Source organism: Cervus elaphus, chromosome X (assembly GCF_910594005.1).
Source record: "Cervus elaphus chromosome X, mCerEla1.1, whole genome shotgun sequence".
NCBI lineage: Eukaryota > Metazoa > Chordata > Mammalia > Artiodactyla > Cervidae > Cervus > Cervus elaphus.
In genome coordinates this window covers 69,836,087-69,854,447 of record NC_057848.1, presented here as the reverse complement: position 1 = coordinate 69,854,447, position 18,361 = coordinate 69,836,087, and the positions used below count along the sequence as shown (strand labels likewise).

Sequence of the window (18,361 nt, the reverse complement as noted above, 5' to 3'; positions counted from 1 at the left end):
ACACTTTTAAACAGAGGACTTCATGAAACTCTGGGCTATTCCTGATAAATGACATAAAGGGGACAACAAAGCAAGTGTTACAGACATAAAATCTGGCCTGGAAAAAACTCTCAAGGGCTAGAAAGGATCAATGGAAAAGGAAAAGGATTTTAGACAGGATTGTCTAAAGTGGATGAGGGTTTAACAGAATAATGGGAAATACAGGAATTTCTTCAGAACGGGGATACTGATTCTTAAATTCAAAATGATGGAAAAGTGACTTGGGTTTTCAGAAAGAATACAATAAGCTAAACAAAATGAGTTTTTTTCTATTATCTTTTATATGTCTTTCATTATCATGTACATGCTAGAACAAATCTTAATTGTGTTAAGATTTACTATGGAGTTTTTCTATTTTAGTGCAAAAAGATTCAAAGTTAAAGTTCTTCCTGTTCTCACCTTTAAATAGTTCAGGTGATAATCCAAAAGAACAGTGGCATTAGCGATGCTGTCTTTTGTTCCCACAAAAACAAATGGTACCATACCCTGAAAAAGACATGACAACAATAATCTTATAAAATTAATGATGAATTACAATCTGAAATATGCAAATGACTAAATCCCTAGCAGAGGATCTGACAAATGGTAGGTACAGAAAAGTTTGTTGAAAATATGAAATATATAAAAACAAGAGTAGTTAGTATATTTTACACATCTGTGTATAAGGACAAATCAACAGAGCAACCATTAAATGCATCAGGGTTACTATGATTTACACACTATTAAATGTTGGCAAGCTTATAAATTATGTAACTCAAAATTATACAAGTTTTAACATGAGACACAAACAAAATGAGTACTTTAAAATACTCATTAATTTACTACAGGTTTTATCTAGATAAAATTTTTTAAAAAATTAAAATTAGATACTAGGGCACAAAAGTAAAAACTAAATCAACTTTGCTAACCAAGTCAACATAGCACAAACAAGACACAAACAAAAAGAGTTAGGATAAATTAATGTGCACTTAGTAATTATTCTGTGAGGGGGAGAAACTGGGCATATTCATGAAATCAAATTTAACATTTCAATATACTTCAATAATGTACTCTGAACACTGTAAAGGACTGAATCATTAGGAAACTTTGATCTCCCTGTGATACAACTTTAAGGATAGATTTTTTGAAAAACAAGTATACTAAAAATGTGTACTTTCTAGCTCAATATGTGTACTTCTAGCTCATCAGTAGAAATGAGGAAAAAAAAAATTATTTCTTGTTGCAAGTTATAGGGAAGCCTAGGCCAGTTCTGTAGACTAATGGCTGGCAATTGTGACCTTCAAAGCTGAGAATAATTCAGTATTCCACTACTGATGAAATTCTCATGGTTACTGATAGTCACAAGTGACTGAAGAAAAAGCACACAGTATTTTTGATGTAGATATATTAGCATTTTCTAGGTGAAGTTTAGGTGTGAGAAGCCAAGAAACTTAACTCTTTTATTTTTTTATACATATGTAGTTTTATTTCTGGATTCTTATACAGTTTCATTAATTTGTTTGTCCATGTGGACACTAATGTGTATTGTATATAGTACATTGTATTGTATATTGTACATAATACAATACTATATATACACACATGTAATTAGCCTCCAACGAATAAAAATAATTGTAAAAAAAATGTACCGCTCTTTTAAAAAGAGCATTTGTTTGATAGGTGTTAACACTGCTAGGCTGCTTTTGTTTGCTTGCACTCAGTATATAGCATCTTAAACATACGTGGGGTTGGAATAGGTTTTTTTCTTTTTCCTTCCACATGAACATGGCTGTTGACAGGGTACAACACTGAATAATCAGGAAATATTGCTTGCAAACTGGCATCCATCTGGTAAGCAAGGCATTGCTTCCTAGTAACAAGGACCACCTGAAGAGTCAGGTGCCACTGAAAACGCATGGGCTTCCTTTTTTTTTTTTTTTTTTTGACTGGATGAACTATGGAATTAATCAGGCCTATGACCCAGATCTCTTATTCTCAAAAACATTTTTGACTGTTAATTTTTTTTTCCACAACTGACTTTCTTACAAAGCAGTTAACCATATTATTTTCCAAAATGCCCTATGAGGAAATGCCCTTCTCCCTGGATCACATACTATCAAAATAAACTTTAATGCCACAGATGCAGCTGATCAACTTTGAAGCAAATACTAAAAAACAAAATTACCTTTCAACATTTCCAAACTGATGATGTACCCAAGTGCCACTCTATTAAGCACATCACTAGTGGACCAGAATAGTTAAGACAAAGAAAGGCAAGAGCAGAACAGTGACCTTCAATGTAGATACCAGAAAAAGTGATTCCCCAATCTCAGATGAGAACTGGACTCCCCTGCAGAGAGCAATGTCCAATCCATTTGCAGTTACATTTCTCTTTATAAAATGGCATTTTTGCTTTTAATCTCTTGTTACTCATAACATTTTTTCCCATCAACAGTTCTTACAGGCCAGGTAGGGGGGGCGTGCCCTCAAGAAACCAACAATGTGAGGAGATAACAAGCAAACATCTATGTGGTAGTGCTACAGACAGGGATGACTACATCAGAGCATCAAAGGGGAGAAAGGCTCTTGAGCTTGTCAGGGGGAGGGACCCGATGGCAAGTACATGAGGAAAGAGGCACATGGAGTAAGCCCACAGCAAGGTGGCAAGCTGGAGAAAACAGGGCCTCTGGCAGAGGAGACATATGCATATGTCTAGAAGCAATAAGGAGTAGAGAGCAGTGTTTGGACAACTCTAAGTATGGCTCAAGCCTCTCTCCAGTGCAAGGAAGAGGAATGGTAAGAGATGATACTGGTCAGGTGGCTGTGAAAGAAAGGCCTTGTAAGCAACGGGAAGGAGTATGAGCTTTCTCCTCAGGGCAATGGAGCCAAAAAACCCACAGACACACCTCCACCATGCCCCAACTCTGACGATCATTTGAAGTCTTTCTTAACAAGGGGAATAAACATTAAAATATAAAATTAAAATGGATTTTTCAAGGAATGGTTTCCTACCTGCCAAGCCTTGAGTTCAGGTTTCTGGGATTCCCCTGCTACAATGGATGAAACCACTAACACCTAAGGCAGTATAAGGAATGCAAGTGATGTCATTAACTATAACAAATGATACACAGAAGCCTGAACGCAAGACTTTCACAGGACTTCTAAATCCGTTTCTAAACAATTCGGTTAGTTCAAATATTGAAAGTCAGTTTAAAAAATACGGCTTTAAGTAACAATTTATGCATCTAACAGAAGGTACATTTGGATATATTACAACCTGCAAAATTTCAAGAGCTATAGCATGAAAAAATAAAAGTCCACCCTCAAAAGAAAAATGTGACCACTAAATGCAACCCAATATTTTATGTTTACAGCATAAGATTTGTCACTGTGAATAAACTGAAAAGTAGTTATTGCATTGGTCTGTAATATCTCATAAGCTGGCAATCAGATCTGAAACAGATACAGCATGAGTAGCCTATAAGCCTAACCAGAAAAAATACCGAAAACAACACCTGACATTTGGGGCAAAGAAATTACTTTCATTATAATTCAAAGTGACAATTATTTCTTACCCTCTGGGCTTTTGTGCTGTTAGGTTGTGAAAAGTGAGTGCTATTTTCCTTTATATCTGTATGTTTTTTTTCTTCTGAGGGAGTAGGTCCAACCCTTGAGTTACTGGAAGGTAGGGAATTTGGTGGCATCATTTCCTTGGTGAAAAACACAAAACATAAAAGAGAAAAAAAGGATCCATTTTTAAGATTTTACTTAGCACCATCAACGATCATCTTTTTTAAGAACAGAAACTATTATAGACAGTTTCAGTAAACCAACTTACAGAATGCAAAAATTGTGCAATAAAAACGCACACAGATTGAACTTCAGTTAAAAGAACCTTTCACAAAAGCAAAGACTAGACAACATATGAAAATTATGGCAATTTGGAAAGATTTTATTTTAAACAGTACCATTGTACAGAAGAGCACGGCTTCACCTCCTCCATCCCAAATACTTCAAAAAATGTAAGGCACACAAACATACAAACTAAAAAAGTCAAAAGATGAAAGCTAAAAACCTAACTAGTGTCCCAGTTTTGTCTCTGCCAGTAACATTAAGTGATATTTGAAGTGAGCTTCAGATTTTTTTTTTTTACATTGTGATGGCCCATGCTAAAGATCTAGAAATAAGACTTAAGGAGTTAAACGGACTAATACACAATCACAGCATCAGAGACTAGAAAAAGGCCATCATCTACAACTGCAATTAACTGGCATGCCTGACAGAGGTTTTACATTCACATCATGTGCATATTAGAGGCCTCTAAGTTACTGTGTCAAATACAACAATAAAAGACTTTATTAGACAAACCAGAAACATATGCACTAGAAACATACCTCTTCTTGTGGAACATTTTTCTCATTTTCAGCCTCAATTCTCACCCTCACAACTCCTGACTTGTCCACAATCTCTTGAATCAGTTTTCCATTTTTTCCTATTACTTTGCCTATGTTAAAAAATGAATAATTCATGTTTGATTTTAAAATCACACACCTCAAACCAGTAAGCACACCCTACTGTAAACTATAATATTTTATATATGTATAAAATTTCATATAATTTGAATTCTGTCTCAAAACCAAAACAGAGACTTATTTAAAAAAAAAAAAACCAACAACAACATAGAAACTGGCTTTTCATTCTATGAAGTCATCACAGTTCAAACTCCTTTGGTCGGGTATGAGTTGAGTAATAACTTGTGAACTGACAGGATAATTTTGCATTTTTAAGGCACTTCAAAGATAGGCTCTTATTTGGCATTAAAGGGCACACTTTAAACGTTCAGTAGAGTGGTATGTATCCTTTACTGCAAAGCTCTATAAAAAGAATTAACAAAAAGGATAAATAATAGAATCTTGCTTATTTGACAGTTTCAATCCTATCTGTATCTGATTTACACCTGCTTCTTTGCCCATGGCAAATATTTTTAGAATTTTATATGGCACATTTATAAGACACTCTAAAAGCGGCAGAACTATGCTGCTGCTGCTGCTGCTTCTAAGTCACTCAGTTGTGTCCAACTCTGTGTGACCCCATGGACTGTAGCCCGCCAGGCTCCTCTGTCCATGGGATTCTCCAGGCAAGAATACTGGAGTGGGTAGACATCCCTCCTCCAGGGGATCTTCCCGACCCAGACATCGAACCCTTGTGTCCTGTATTGCAGGCAGATTCTTTACCATCTGAGCCACCAGGGAAGCCCATAAGCAGCTATACATACATCTAAAAGTACACATTCTTCAGGCCAAGTGTGTTAGTGGACTACTACTCTTGTGCATGACTCACAAACTAGTATGTTAGCAGGTGAAGTGATTATTACAGAATAAAAGATTAAGAAATCACACTTTAGCTTAAAACCACAATGAAAAAGTTTAAAACCAGTTTAAGTTTTATCATATCATCTGTTAAAACTCTGAAGACTTCAAATACCAGCGGATGCATGAGACAAGTGCTCAGGGCTGGTGCACTGGGAAGACCCAGAGGGATCGGATGGGGAGGGAGGCGGGAGGGGGGATCAGGATGGGGAACACATGTAAATCCATGGCTGATTAATGTCAACGTAGAGCAAAAACCACTACAATACTGTAAAGTAATTAGCCTCCGACTAATAAAAATAAAGGAAAAAATAAAATAAAAAATAAAAAATTTAATCATGTACTTAGCTGGGAAATGACTGCTTTCAGAGCCAACAAAACAAGACATTCCAAATACTAAGAACAACTGATTGCAGAAATATACACATGAATTACATCCAATTCCAAGGGTGCTCCCAGGTACTTAAAGCAAGCTGAGCTGGCCATGCCCAAAAATGGGCTTACCCCAACACTTCATCTAAGGTAGGGATGGGGATCCTGAAGAATTCCTAAATGAAACCCTAAAGGAAATCAACCCTGAATATTCACTGGAAGGACTGATGCTGAAGTTCCAATACTTTGGCCACGTGATGCAAAGAACCCACTCACTGGAAGATATCCTGATTCTGGGAAAGATCAGGGCAAGAGAAGAAGGGGGCGACAGAGGATGAGATGGTTGGATGGCATCACTGACTCAGTGGACATGTTGTTTAGTCATTCAGTCGTGTTTGACTCTTTCCGAGCCCCATCGACTGCAGCACGCCAGGATTCCCTGTCCTTCACCATCTCCCGGAGCTTGCTCAAACTCATGTCCATTGTGGAAGGTCAGGGAAACCTGGCGTGCTGCAGTCCATGGGGTCACAAAGAGTTAAACACGAGTTAGCAACTGAACAACAATAATAAAGGAAAAAAACAAGAATGAAAATTTGCTGAGCCAATCTTAGATAAAAATGCAGGGAAAGCCTTCTCAAGGCAAGACCCTGTGGTTCTTCAAATCAGAGCAGCCTTGGTATTCCTGCTGTGTGTGCTAGTCTCACTTACCCCCACAACCTCTTCTGACTGGTCAGTGGTCAGGGAAAAGAACTGACACACTAAATCAGGACTCCTGACCTAGGTGTTTCTGCAATTATTTCTGTTATTCTCCCCTTTGAATGAAAAGGGATGGAAGGAGGAGAGAAGTTACATGGAGTCTTCTCCTATTTTTTTCTTTAAATCTGTAACACATTTTCATGAACTGATGCTGATTTTAATAAAGGTCTTTTAAATGAGTTAGCAGAAAGAAAAAGGAGATTTTGGCACATGTTTCTACTAATATCTTAACAATCCTATATATATATAGGATATATACAATTATATATGGATATATATGATTATATATATGTGTGTAATATATATATACACACATATATGTATATGTGTATGTGTAATACACACATATATATACACACTTTTATATATATATATATATATACACACACACTGTGTATTAACTACAACTGATTGAACAATTAAACAAATTCAGTGTCAAAGTGGGTGAAGAAGCAGCAAATTATTAGAAAAGATAAGTGTACATACCAAATAGTTTGTGGGGAGTGAGATATCATGTTTGAAATCTGACCTTTTAGCACTTTAAGTGATAGGTTTTTAGAAAACACTTTACTGAATAAAAGAAGCAAAAATAATTTCAGTTCCACTGTTATTTTTGTGCTAGTCACTCAGTCGCTTCTGACTCTTTGTGACCCCAAGGCGTCCCTGGTGGCTCAGTAAAGACTGCCTGCAATGCAGGAAACTCAGGTTCAATCCCTGGGTTGGGAAGATCCCCTGGAGAAGGAAATGGAAGTCCACCCCAGTATTCTTGCCTGGAAAATCCCATGGACAGAGGAGCTTGGCGGGCTACAGTCCATGGGGTCACAAAGAGTGGGACTCGACTGAATGACTAACACTTTCACTTACTTTCATTCTAACTATAAAATGTATGCAACTGCTTGACAAACTGTAAGTAAGGAAAAACCATTCACAACCCCACTTCTCCTGAGGTAATCAGGAGAGTGCTAATCATACATTTCCCATACACACAACTGGCAGTAACATTACATCATCATGCTCTTTAGTTGACTGTATGTAGTATATAGTTGAGAAAATAATTTTTCTGCATTATTTCACTAGTATTTACACTTTATCTTCAAATTTATTTTCTTTGGGTGAAAAATACTATTCTAAGTGTTTTTATAATGGCATAGGAAGATGTTTACAATTCTATGCTGACAAAAGCAGCAAACTAAGTAGAAGTGAAAGTCTATGAAGAAAATGCACAGAGCCCTTATTTTCTCCTTTAAACCTTCCAAAGGACATGCATTACTTTTTGTAATTAGCCAAAGTTAAAAATATTTTTTAAATGTAGTATGTCCCAATTTTATTTATAAATTTAAAACATATGCAGTATTCTGATAAAACTGGACTTTGCGAATAGATTTTACTAAAGATAACTGCACCATTTAAGAACACTGGTGGAGAGTTCCAATGTTATTTGCTGGTACACATGATTGTGATGGTCATGAAACAACTCAAGTCAAAATGAAGAATTACAGCTGATGTTGCAGAGAGCCCAAGAGACATTCAGAATTACTTCTAGCTTTGGAATTTATTAGATTTAAATAACCTATATTCAGATCTTCAACACTAACTGTTATTTTATAGCCACATTAGAGAGATCAAATACCAGTCTACTCTAAATTATAAAAAGGCCCCAAATGTCATTCACTTTGAAAAAACATTATTTAACATATAAATATATACAGTGAGAAGGCTGTGCAAAACTTATCCTTTCAGCAACCAGTAGGTATGAACTACCAAAGCAGTCTCTTTTGTATGCTTTCTTAAAATGTAATCTTTGAGTGTATTTACCAAATATTTTTTGTATACTGCAGAAATAGACTCTATTTCAAAGACTAAGCTTCAGCTAAATGACTCTACAATGAGTGAAAATGAAATTCTATGAGCATAAATAAGTTATTTACCTAACTTGTTTTTGTAATGTGTGTCAAAAGCAATTTGTGACTCACCTACTAAGTTCCTTGGAACTTGTATGACATCTTCAGCAAATTCGAGAAAGCTTCGAGCCTTTTTCACTGCATCCTGATCCTAATCAAAATGGGGAAAAGGTTTAAATCAACAAAAGATGAGCCATCTGAAATATCATTTTATTTTAGACAAACTATTTAGTAAAATACTTACCTCCCCATAAATATGAAATGTGCAGGTATCTTCATCTAGATCAATAGCAGTGACCCCGGGTACCTTTCTAGCTTGCTGAATATTAGCACCATGAGTACCAATAGCTAGACCCATTAGATCTTCTCGTACGATAAACTGTTCATGAAACCTTGAGGCAAGTTGCCTTGAACTCTGAAGAGAAATGCACATCTGATTAGTATGCTTTATCAACTATTAAGACAACTGTATTTAGGTCAGCCATGTAAATTATCTTGACCCCGTGTATCAGTTTCTATTGGAAACTAACAGGTTTAAGAAAATATTTTGCACAGCTTAAGTACTTTTTAGGTTACTAAAGGTCTATGTCATTTGATATATTTTTGTTAATAGGAAAGGGCTTGTTGACAATTTTCCAAGGTAACCTTTGAAAACCCATTTGCAAGGCTGCCTTAGTTAACCAGTGACATCAACGTAATAATTAAGAAGCAGATCAACTGTTCCCAAATAAAAACCAGCTCACTGGGTCTGACAGACTCAATATTAAGTAAAAAAAAATTTAAATACCATCTTCACAGAACACTGTATTCATTTCATTTTATTAAAGGTTATTGGTGTGTATATTTTTCTAGAAATGGTGCCATTTATGTAACATCACTAGATACTGTGAGTTTAGATACCCCTCTGATGAACATTAAAGGGACACCCTCCCACCACCACCCCCAAATCTGAGTAAAGGAATCATAAAAATTGTTGGTACATTAAACTGAATGATTACAAAGTATCAGAGATTTACAACTTATCTTATATATATGTGTGTCTGCAACCTAAAACAAGATCAGAGTCTGTAAGACCTTGTGATCTGGATCCACAAGTATGATTAATTCTTTATATTCAGTGATGACTGAACTAGATTATACTGACACCCCAAAACTTGTGGATAATCACTCTCTTTAGAGAGTATCATCAGTATTACCAAATTTAATGTTTAGTTCTAGCATGCCATTAATGAAAACCAAACATATTAGTGGCTCATGTTGAAAAATGGAAATTTCTTATCTGAATATGCAGATCTCTTTAATATTAGTAGTGAGGAAAGATAGGCATGCACACTAGTTTCTCATTATTCAAACATACCTGATAATCTGAATGAATGAGTGTTAACTACTATAAACAATTTTAAAAGTATAAAATTCTTTTTGTAGATTAGAGTAAAAAAGTGAATCAAAATTCCTAGGACTTTTCAAGAGGTCATGTTTTTTGAGTCCTGGTTCATTCACCTGCTTCATTCTTTTCACTGATAATTCACTGATAAATGATAAGCCAAAGTTATGACAACAGATCATTTAAGAATTAGATGTTTAAGAAGAGGTAAATGAGTATATTTCCATATTACTCACAATGAAATTAAGGAGGCTGTTCTGGCCTAAAAGCTATGAGAGAATCACTAAAGAAACCACAAACTTGTGAACATAGGGACATCAAGAAAGAATGAGAGTAACTAAATAGACCTCCATGGCCAAAAAGAAAACAAAGCAGCAAAAGGAGATATGAATGTCTCCTCTCCTGCTAGGTGTTCAGCAATCTCAATTAAGTTGGAAGGTGGCAAGTTTCACAGACTTTTACAAGAATACAGCCTTTAGTAGTGGTCACCTTTTCTTTTTCAAATGCAGTCTGGAACTCCTTTTTTTATTTACTATTTCAACTGCATGGTGTTTTCCCTCTAATGAAATGAATAATGATGAGGAACTCTGGAATCTGACAATTATGTACTGGAGTTGGCACATTAAACTAAAACCCATTTAGTTTCTATGGTAATGGATGGAAGTACTAAATAGTTATCAATGAAAATAAATGTATGGTGATGAAAATTATTGGAAGATTAATAAAAGTAGATAAAATGCACCTTAAAAGACGAAATAGTAAGTTAGGGAAAGAGCCTCTGGCAGGAATCTGAAGACAGGAGTTTTAAAGAGTGACAACCAATTAGAATGAAGAAGTTCTATACCCTTTTAAACAGAGATAAACATACATAATGAAAGGAATATGATTAGATATTTAAATACTCTCTAGTACTTTAATGATAACATGTTATATGGGAGAAGCATTGCTTCACTTTATTAGCAGCTTTGATGAACTTCTAGCAAAAAGTGAGTTGGCCAGAAGTTCCTTAATATACATAAACTGCTGCTTAATTCTGAAACCTCAGCCATAAAAATTTTAGTATGATTATGCATTGTACAATTTAATTTTTCAAAATATAGAATACAAGGAATTGTTAAGAACAACAAACAAAGGACAAGCTGCCCATAGTCATGTTTTGTAACCACATCGTTATCATTTCTAGATAGCCTTACAAGCATCACTAGGGAAAGCCACATACCTCCAGCTGCTTACTGGCTTCTTCATTTCTCAGTATCAGAGACAGCTTAGTGCGCAGACTCCGAAAGTGCATGTCAATCAGCATGTGTGCTCGCTTTGAGGTGACTTCACTGATGGACTTAAGAATATTTAAAAAAAAAAAAAAAAAGTTACGATTAAAGCAAATGCCCTAAATGAAACACACCAAAATAGACAACTCAGAAACACTCACCAAAACGACAAGCTGATAATTTTCTGGATCGTAAGTTACAGAAAAGGCACCAACTGCCTTTTTAAAGTCTTTATGTGCAGATTCCTTGGCACACCTAGAAATAAAAAGAATAACCATTGTGAAGTTAAAGATGAATGATTACCAACTACTGGTATAAACATATGCAGAGACATTTGCACTTAGTAGAATTGTAGATTCATATTAAACTTGATTTATGCAAAATATGCTATATCCATTTGTAAATTCAGTTTCTTTGCTGGGCTACTCAAGCCAATGAAGCATCTGAGATTATAGAGAAAGGAAAAAACCAGTTATGCTCTTAGGAAATTACTGGTGGTCCTAGATTACTGAAGATGACATCTTTAGGGGAACTTACTTCCCTGGTGGCTCAGCAGTAAAGAATCCGCCTGCAATGCAAGAGATGCAGGACACCAGAGTTTGATCCCTGGGTTGGAAAGACCTCCTGGAGGAAGAAATGGCAACCCACTCCAGTATCCTTGCTTAGAAAATTCCATGGACAGAGGAGCCTGGCAGGCTCCTCTGTCCATGGGGTCACAAAGAGTTTGGACACAACTGAGAGACTGACCACCATTCTCCTCTGCAGGCTTCCTGATTTCAGTTATATATGATGCATGCATGGTCAGTGGTGTCTGACTCTTTGTGACCTGACGACTATAGCCCACCAGGCTTCTCTGTTCATGGGATTTTCCAGGCAAGAATACTGTAGTGAGTTCCCATTTCCTTCTCCAGAGGATCTTCCTGATCCAGAGATCCAACTCACATCTCTTGTGTCTCCTGTATTGGCAGGAAAATTATTTTACCACTGAGCCACCTGGGAAGCCATAGTTACATATGGTAGGTCACTAATTTTCTTGAGTCAACTGTTAAAAACTTTTGGCGATAGCCACCAGGTATCCAATTTTGTTCTGCTGTTTCTTTTCTGAAGAAAAAGTGCTGATCAATTTTAGGGTGAGAAGAAAATGTGTATGAATCAGAATACATATGCAATCTTTATAATTAAGAAGTAGGATTTCTATGCATTTTGAACTATTAATAGAAGTTAATGTTTATCTAAAGTGTGACATGTCTAAATCAAATTTAATATATGCCCTTTCTTCTCTAAAGTCTTATTTAAGCATTACTTCATATCAAGGATGATAAGAGAGATGACCTTTGGAAGCTTCTTTAAGCTCTACTTGTTACATATGTATCTCAGAATACTAGCTAAAAAGGAAAAAAACGTGGAGAAATCAACATTGCCTAGAAGTTGGCTTGTAACTTATGACAGAACTGTATTAGTCAGTTTCAAAAATCTTAAAATTCTATGATGAATGTTTATTTTAGAAAAAAAATGTTCATTAGCTATCTATGTGGCCAAGTAAGTTTAAACAAGTGGAATCTTGGCTTGATTCAGTTTAGTCCAGTCACTCAGTTGTGTCTGACTCTATGTGACCCCATGGACTGCAGCACGCCAGACCTCCCTGTCCATCACCAACTCCTGGAGCTTGCTCAAACTCATGTCCATTGAGTCAGTGATGCCAACCAATCATTTTATCCTCTGTCATTTCCTTCTCCTCCTGCCTTGGCTTGATTACATAACCAGAAAAAGCTAAAAATTTTTTTTCACTGCTTTTGCAAACCATTTATGTCAAAGTTCACTGAGGTTAAAAATTGATTCCTATTATTTGAAAATGTATTATTCTTTAAAATTAATTGCACAGCACCTCTTAGTTCTCAGCCTTTCTTGCAAATCAACTCACATTTGTCTTAAGTCTTCTGGAACATCCAGTTTGATTTTATGAAAAGTCTCTTTTGTGGCAGGTTTGTTGGGATTAACCGATCGCAAACGTTCAATTGTGACAATTTCATTGTATGTAGCATCACAAGCTGCATATTCTATCACGTAAAACTGTAAGAAATAAATGAAAGTCATTCCTGATCACAGTGTTTAAATTAAGAACAAGAAGCTATACCTTTTCAGTTCTTTTAAAGGGAAAAAAAGCTATTTGATCAATTAACTGAAACACACAAAACATACTGAACATATAAACATTTAAATAAAATAATCAAGTTAGCTATTACTTTCAAATAGAAATCCAAACAGAAATGTATATACCTGGATTTAGAAAAGGAGAAGTGTAAGAAAAACAATTAAAATAGGCATTTTCCTACCTCACCCTTTATCATCCTCACTTTAGCTAACCACCAACAGCAAGGCTCTTTTTCATTTGCTCTGGAATAAACCTACACAAAAATTACAACATAGAATATTTCACGATTAAAATCATTCAGAAATCTATAAATTATCAGACATCAAGGAAAATTTCTTAAAATGACCTTAGGTATCTTGCAAATCCGTTAAGTTGTACACTTTTAACCAGACTGCACCCCTGCTTCTAGACAGACATTCAGAAACTACCTGGTTACCAGGGAGAGTACTGTAAAATACACTTTCCTATTTCTCTGTGCTGCCTCAGTAATCATCAGTATTCTGAATATGAAAGATTGAGAAAAGCTGACCACTTATAAAGTTGGGCATGCTTTCTTTGGGTACTTTGTGAGCTATGAAAATGTATCTAAACATGTAAAGATGAACGCGTTTTTGTTTTATTTTAATAAGCAAATAACAAGTTGGAAGCTAGTGACCCTGGCCTACTGCCTGGCTCATGGTCGCTAAATGGGTAAAGCCACTGACTATTCAGCCCACTAAGGATACCACCTGGTGTTCATGTCTCCTGGGACTAAACGGACAGCAACTGGGTCACTCTCTGGTCTCCTGTCCCCTCTCCACTAAAATGGACAACTCCACGCTGGCAGTCCTCTGGATACCACCTTTCTCCTCTCACACACTGTGGATCAGTTCTTCTAAACTGATCTCTCGGGTGACCACTTCAAAGTTCACTTATGATGTGCAGCATGGAACCTTTTGTGAAGACACTAGCAAATCAAGGTTAATAGGAAAAGAGACACATGGTGAGTGACAGAAATACTCAGAAGTAGAAAGAAGACACAGGGAGGACAAGGGGATGGGGAGGAAAGGACAGGAGAGAAGACAAACAACTCAGGGCTCCAACTCTGGTCCCCTTTTTACTACTGAAATTCATAGTGACAAAACAGTGATGAAACACAACTTAACTCAACCTACCTTTCCCTCTTGCCCCCATTACTTCCTTTCAACTCTGCTCTAGTCAGAGAAATAATGTCAGTTATTTGTTAACTGTTATGTCATCTTGACCACAGCTTTTCATTGGTTCCCATTGGTCATGTGACTAAGGTGGGCAAAAAGTCCCCTCTATCCATTACTATTATGAGCATTCCTAGTGTAGACAGACCAAAAGACCCAAGTTAATGGTTATACAATACAGTGACTAAATATAACTAGATTTAACCCACATTTTCTTGTAACCATCAATTCCTTTCATCTCTGCTCTAGCTAGTGATAACCTCAGTTATGTATCACTATTAGTGAGGTCACTATGGCAACAGGATCTCATTGGTTACCACCTGTCATGTGACTCAGTTGAGAACTATAAAGAAAAAACAGTCCCTTTTATCAACCCAAACACTACTATGAGGTCTTCTGATATAGACAGACCAAAAGTCCTGGTCCTTGACTTCAGGAAGCATATAGTCTCCTGGGGAAGTGAACAACTAAAGGTCCTCAAGTACAAGCATATAGTCTCCTGGGGAAGTGAACAACTAAAGGTCCTCAAGTACAGTGTCTATACTCTCTACTTGAGTCCTGACAAAACCAAGCCCAGTTCCTTTCACCTGTTTAAGTACTGAGTATGTCTTGGGTAAATAAATAGCACTTGAGAAAAGAACACAGGCTGGACATCGAGACCTTCCTTGAGCACTCCCTAAAACGGCACTCTTGCCCCTACATCACCTTCCATCCTTGGTTTTCTTTCTTGGCCTTATTGACAATGGCACTAATATTAACTCTCCTCACTAGAACGGGAACTTGTCAAAGGCTGGGGCCTCTTCTGTTTCACCATCTATACCCAGCACAGAAAATAAGCATTCAAGGACCCAGTACACCTCACCTGACCTGCACAAATGGATTCTTAGCTGCTTCCATCATACTGCAAATAAAACTGCTACCATTAACAAGGCATTGTGGAGAAGAGAAGCAACTTAAAATGAGGTATGTGCAGGGGAATGAAGAAGAGGATACTGTACAGACCAACTACAACATAAAGCCGACTCCAACTGCCTGAAGTCTCACAAAAATTTTCAGTGGCTACAGAAATCACAAACACAATCTTTTTGTCAATGTGTTACATCTCCATAGCACCTTTTGGTCAAAGACATCACTGGCACATAAGCAGTTGGTTCACAGCATCTCCTGTGAAGCTATTTTACCTGTAGGTGTATATACTAAAACTCATAGATGAGTTTTTAAAAATATCCCAGAAGGCTTTATCGCTACTTAAAGAAATCCTAGGATGCTGCTCTATTGAAAGGCATGGTTTTTTCCCTAACCCATTTTGCTTAAAATGGGGACATGGTTGTAAACTAACAAGATTCAGAAATTGAGGAAATGGGGAAAAGAAATCCTCGTAGACAAGGGAAATCAGTGGTGACTTTCCAAGCTGTGCCTCGAATGCTGTTCAGGCAGCCACATTTAAGCATCAATAACGTATTAGGATGGTGCAGTTAAAAGCCTATTTGCATCAGAGCTAATTCTCAAGGTAGACTGAAAAGCATTAAAGACAAGGGATACAAAAGGCGCAAACAAGTTAAATGTTCCCAGTTCTTCAGTGCTTAATAACTTGATGGCAGGGGAAACTTACCTCTACTTCATCGCTTTCATTTATATCTTTATTATAACCCACAGGTGGTGGGAATCTCACATCATGGAATGGAATCTGCCTGTCTGGCTGCCAGCTGCAAATAAGCAAACACAATTATTTAACACGTTTTTTGGTTTAATAGAAGGGATGACTATGCTGCCATCAACCTTTGGTTAAGTGAGACCCTTCATTTTTCTAGTTTAAAGAAGCAAATGCTTTAAAACTGTCAGTGTTTCGCTGAGTGGGGGCATAATGGCAATATAGAGACATTTCAACAAAGTCTGCATGCAACACAGCAGCCTTGTAGTTCTATTTGAAGTATTTCTCTAAACACAATAGATCAACATTACAACTTAACAAGTCTTTCTTCCAATAATTTCAACTTCTAAGGGTTCTAAAATTCAGGCCACAACAGCAATTTCCTTTGGTGCTTAAATACATTAGTATCAGAATGTGTTAGTAATGTCATCACCATACTTATACTTGCAAAGGAATTTTAACCACATTCCAACCACCACAAAAACTGGTCTTAATGCCCTCTAATTTCCAAGCAAAACGGGGCAGTCAGCACATTAGCAATTCACAACTCACTTTTCCCCCTTTAAATTTTAGATCCCGCGAGGTGGTCAACTCTTGCCATGGATAGCTGGCTGCTGATCAGTATGACGTACCAGCATGCACTGGATGGGTGGGGTCTCCTAAACCACAGAAACCCAATAGAGATAGCCTACAGGAGTTCAGTAAGTTGCCTATGTTTTTTCATTTAAAGTTATATGGAACAATTTTGAAAACACCAAATTATTCTTTTATATCACGATGATATGAAATATTAAAAGATAAACTTTGCAAAACACTGGCGGATTCAACTGCTAGAGCAGTCATTTCTGGGTTTTCTGTTAAAGGGCTTTCTTAGTAAAATCCTATTGAGAAATGTGCTATTTGTTTTGGGGGATTTTTTTTAAATATTCTATTATATAAGATAGCAAGGTAAGGAAGTCAGAATTTGTGGAAACCTGATTTGGGCCTATGTTACATTGAACCTCTTTTCTGCATTACTATAAACCCTTGAAAACTCTGCAACTTAAAAAAAAAATTATCTTCAGGGAATTCCCTGGCAGTGCAATGGTTAGCACTCATCTCTCTCACTGCTGGGACCCTAGGTTTGATCTCTGGTTGAGGAACTAAGATCCCACAAGACGTGCAGTGTGGCCAAAAACAACAACAAAAAAAGTGTCTTTACAGCAGAAAAACTTCTTTAAATATACTTACTGAAATTAGTGACCAATGTTACAGATAAACATATATATCGCAGATTCATTGCTAAATTTGATTTGTAAAGCATGTAGTAATACATAATTTTCTTCATTCCAAAGAAGGAAGAATTATTTTAAGAATAGAGATAAAAATTCAAATTCTTTCTTTTTAAATGTGAAACATGGAAGACAAAAAGAAGACATCTAAAATAGTGTGGTATTATAGGAGTTTATGATTGAAAGAAAGGATATAAACTGAAGTTTTATAAAACATCAGGTGTGTTTTTTATGCTTGCTTTTAAAAAATCAGAAAACAAAAAGGAAATGCAAGGGAGTGCAAAGACACTACTTTGGTAGGGACCTATCAAATCCTGGTGACATGCTCAAACCCAGTGTTGAATCGCATACATAGTACACAAGCACAAAGAAAAAGTTGATCTATTTGAAATTCCCAGCATGACAGTAAGAAGAGAAACTTGTACACAACTATGGTACAGGAGAGAACTAGAAGGTCCAGAGAAAATAATTTTAAGTTTATAGTAGAAATCTGATGGAAAACATACGAGAACTGATCACTGTAAAAACTAGAAACCAGACACATTCTTAAACGCATAGAGGAAATAAGTATTTGCTTAATACCTTAAAAGAGTAGCAAATGAAAACTCTCCCTTTAAGGAAAATAGTGTTTTCCTCATTATGGAAGCAAGCTGATAAAGAGTATAATTACAAGAAAAAAATTCCTCTCCAAGTTATTAAATATTCCTCTGTTAGAGGCATGATGCTGTTATCCAGTCTATAATGCATGGATAATCATGTAACGAAGCAGATTCTGAAACTTTTCGCTCTATGTATTCAAAGAAAGGTATTCTATTACCCAAACTTGTATTTTGGACCAAGACCATTTGTCTAGAACTGAGAATATGGTTGGACACTCTAAATCCTTTTATCTCTGTCCCCTTAAATTTTAGGCATCTGAGACTACTACAGTTAACTCTTGAATAACTCAGAGGTTAGGGCCACTAACTCACTCTCTGTGCAGTCAAAACTCCATGGATAACTTATAGTCAACTTTCCATATCCAGA

General features: G+C 36.4%; 1 protein-coding gene across 12 annotated transcripts in view; it reads right to left on the bottom strand.

Annotated features, from left to right (window-relative positions):
- Nucleotides 1-18,361, bottom strand: part of FMR1 (FMRP translational regulator 1) — a 39,660-nt gene that overhangs the window by 9,162 nt on the left and 12,137 nt on the right. For 7 of the 12 annotated variants that reach the window (XM_043895939.1, XM_043895931.1, XM_043895934.1 and 4 more), the window contains exons 3-13: nt 16,026-16,119; nt 13,402-13,473; nt 12,990-13,138; nt 11,230-11,323; nt 11,020-11,136; nt 8,661-8,831; nt 8,489-8,567; nt 4,413-4,522; nt 3,594-3,728; nt 3,031-3,093; nt 439-525 (exon numbers count right to left, since the gene is read on the bottom strand). In XM_043895939.1, the coding sequence (XP_043751874.1) occupies nt 439-525; nt 3,031-3,093; nt 3,594-3,728; nt 4,413-4,522; nt 8,489-8,567; nt 8,661-8,831; nt 11,020-11,136; nt 11,230-11,323; nt 12,990-13,138; nt 13,402-13,473; nt 16,026-16,119 (1,171 nt within the window). The remainder of the gene's footprint in view (nt 1-438; nt 526-3,030; nt 3,094-3,593; nt 3,729-4,412; nt 4,523-8,488; nt 8,568-8,660; nt 8,832-11,019; nt 11,137-11,229; nt 11,324-12,989; nt 13,139-13,401; nt 13,474-16,025; nt 16,120-18,361) is intronic. The other 5 variants (XM_043895932.1, XM_043895936.1, XM_043895935.1 and 2 more) reach the window with 1 other exon arrangement.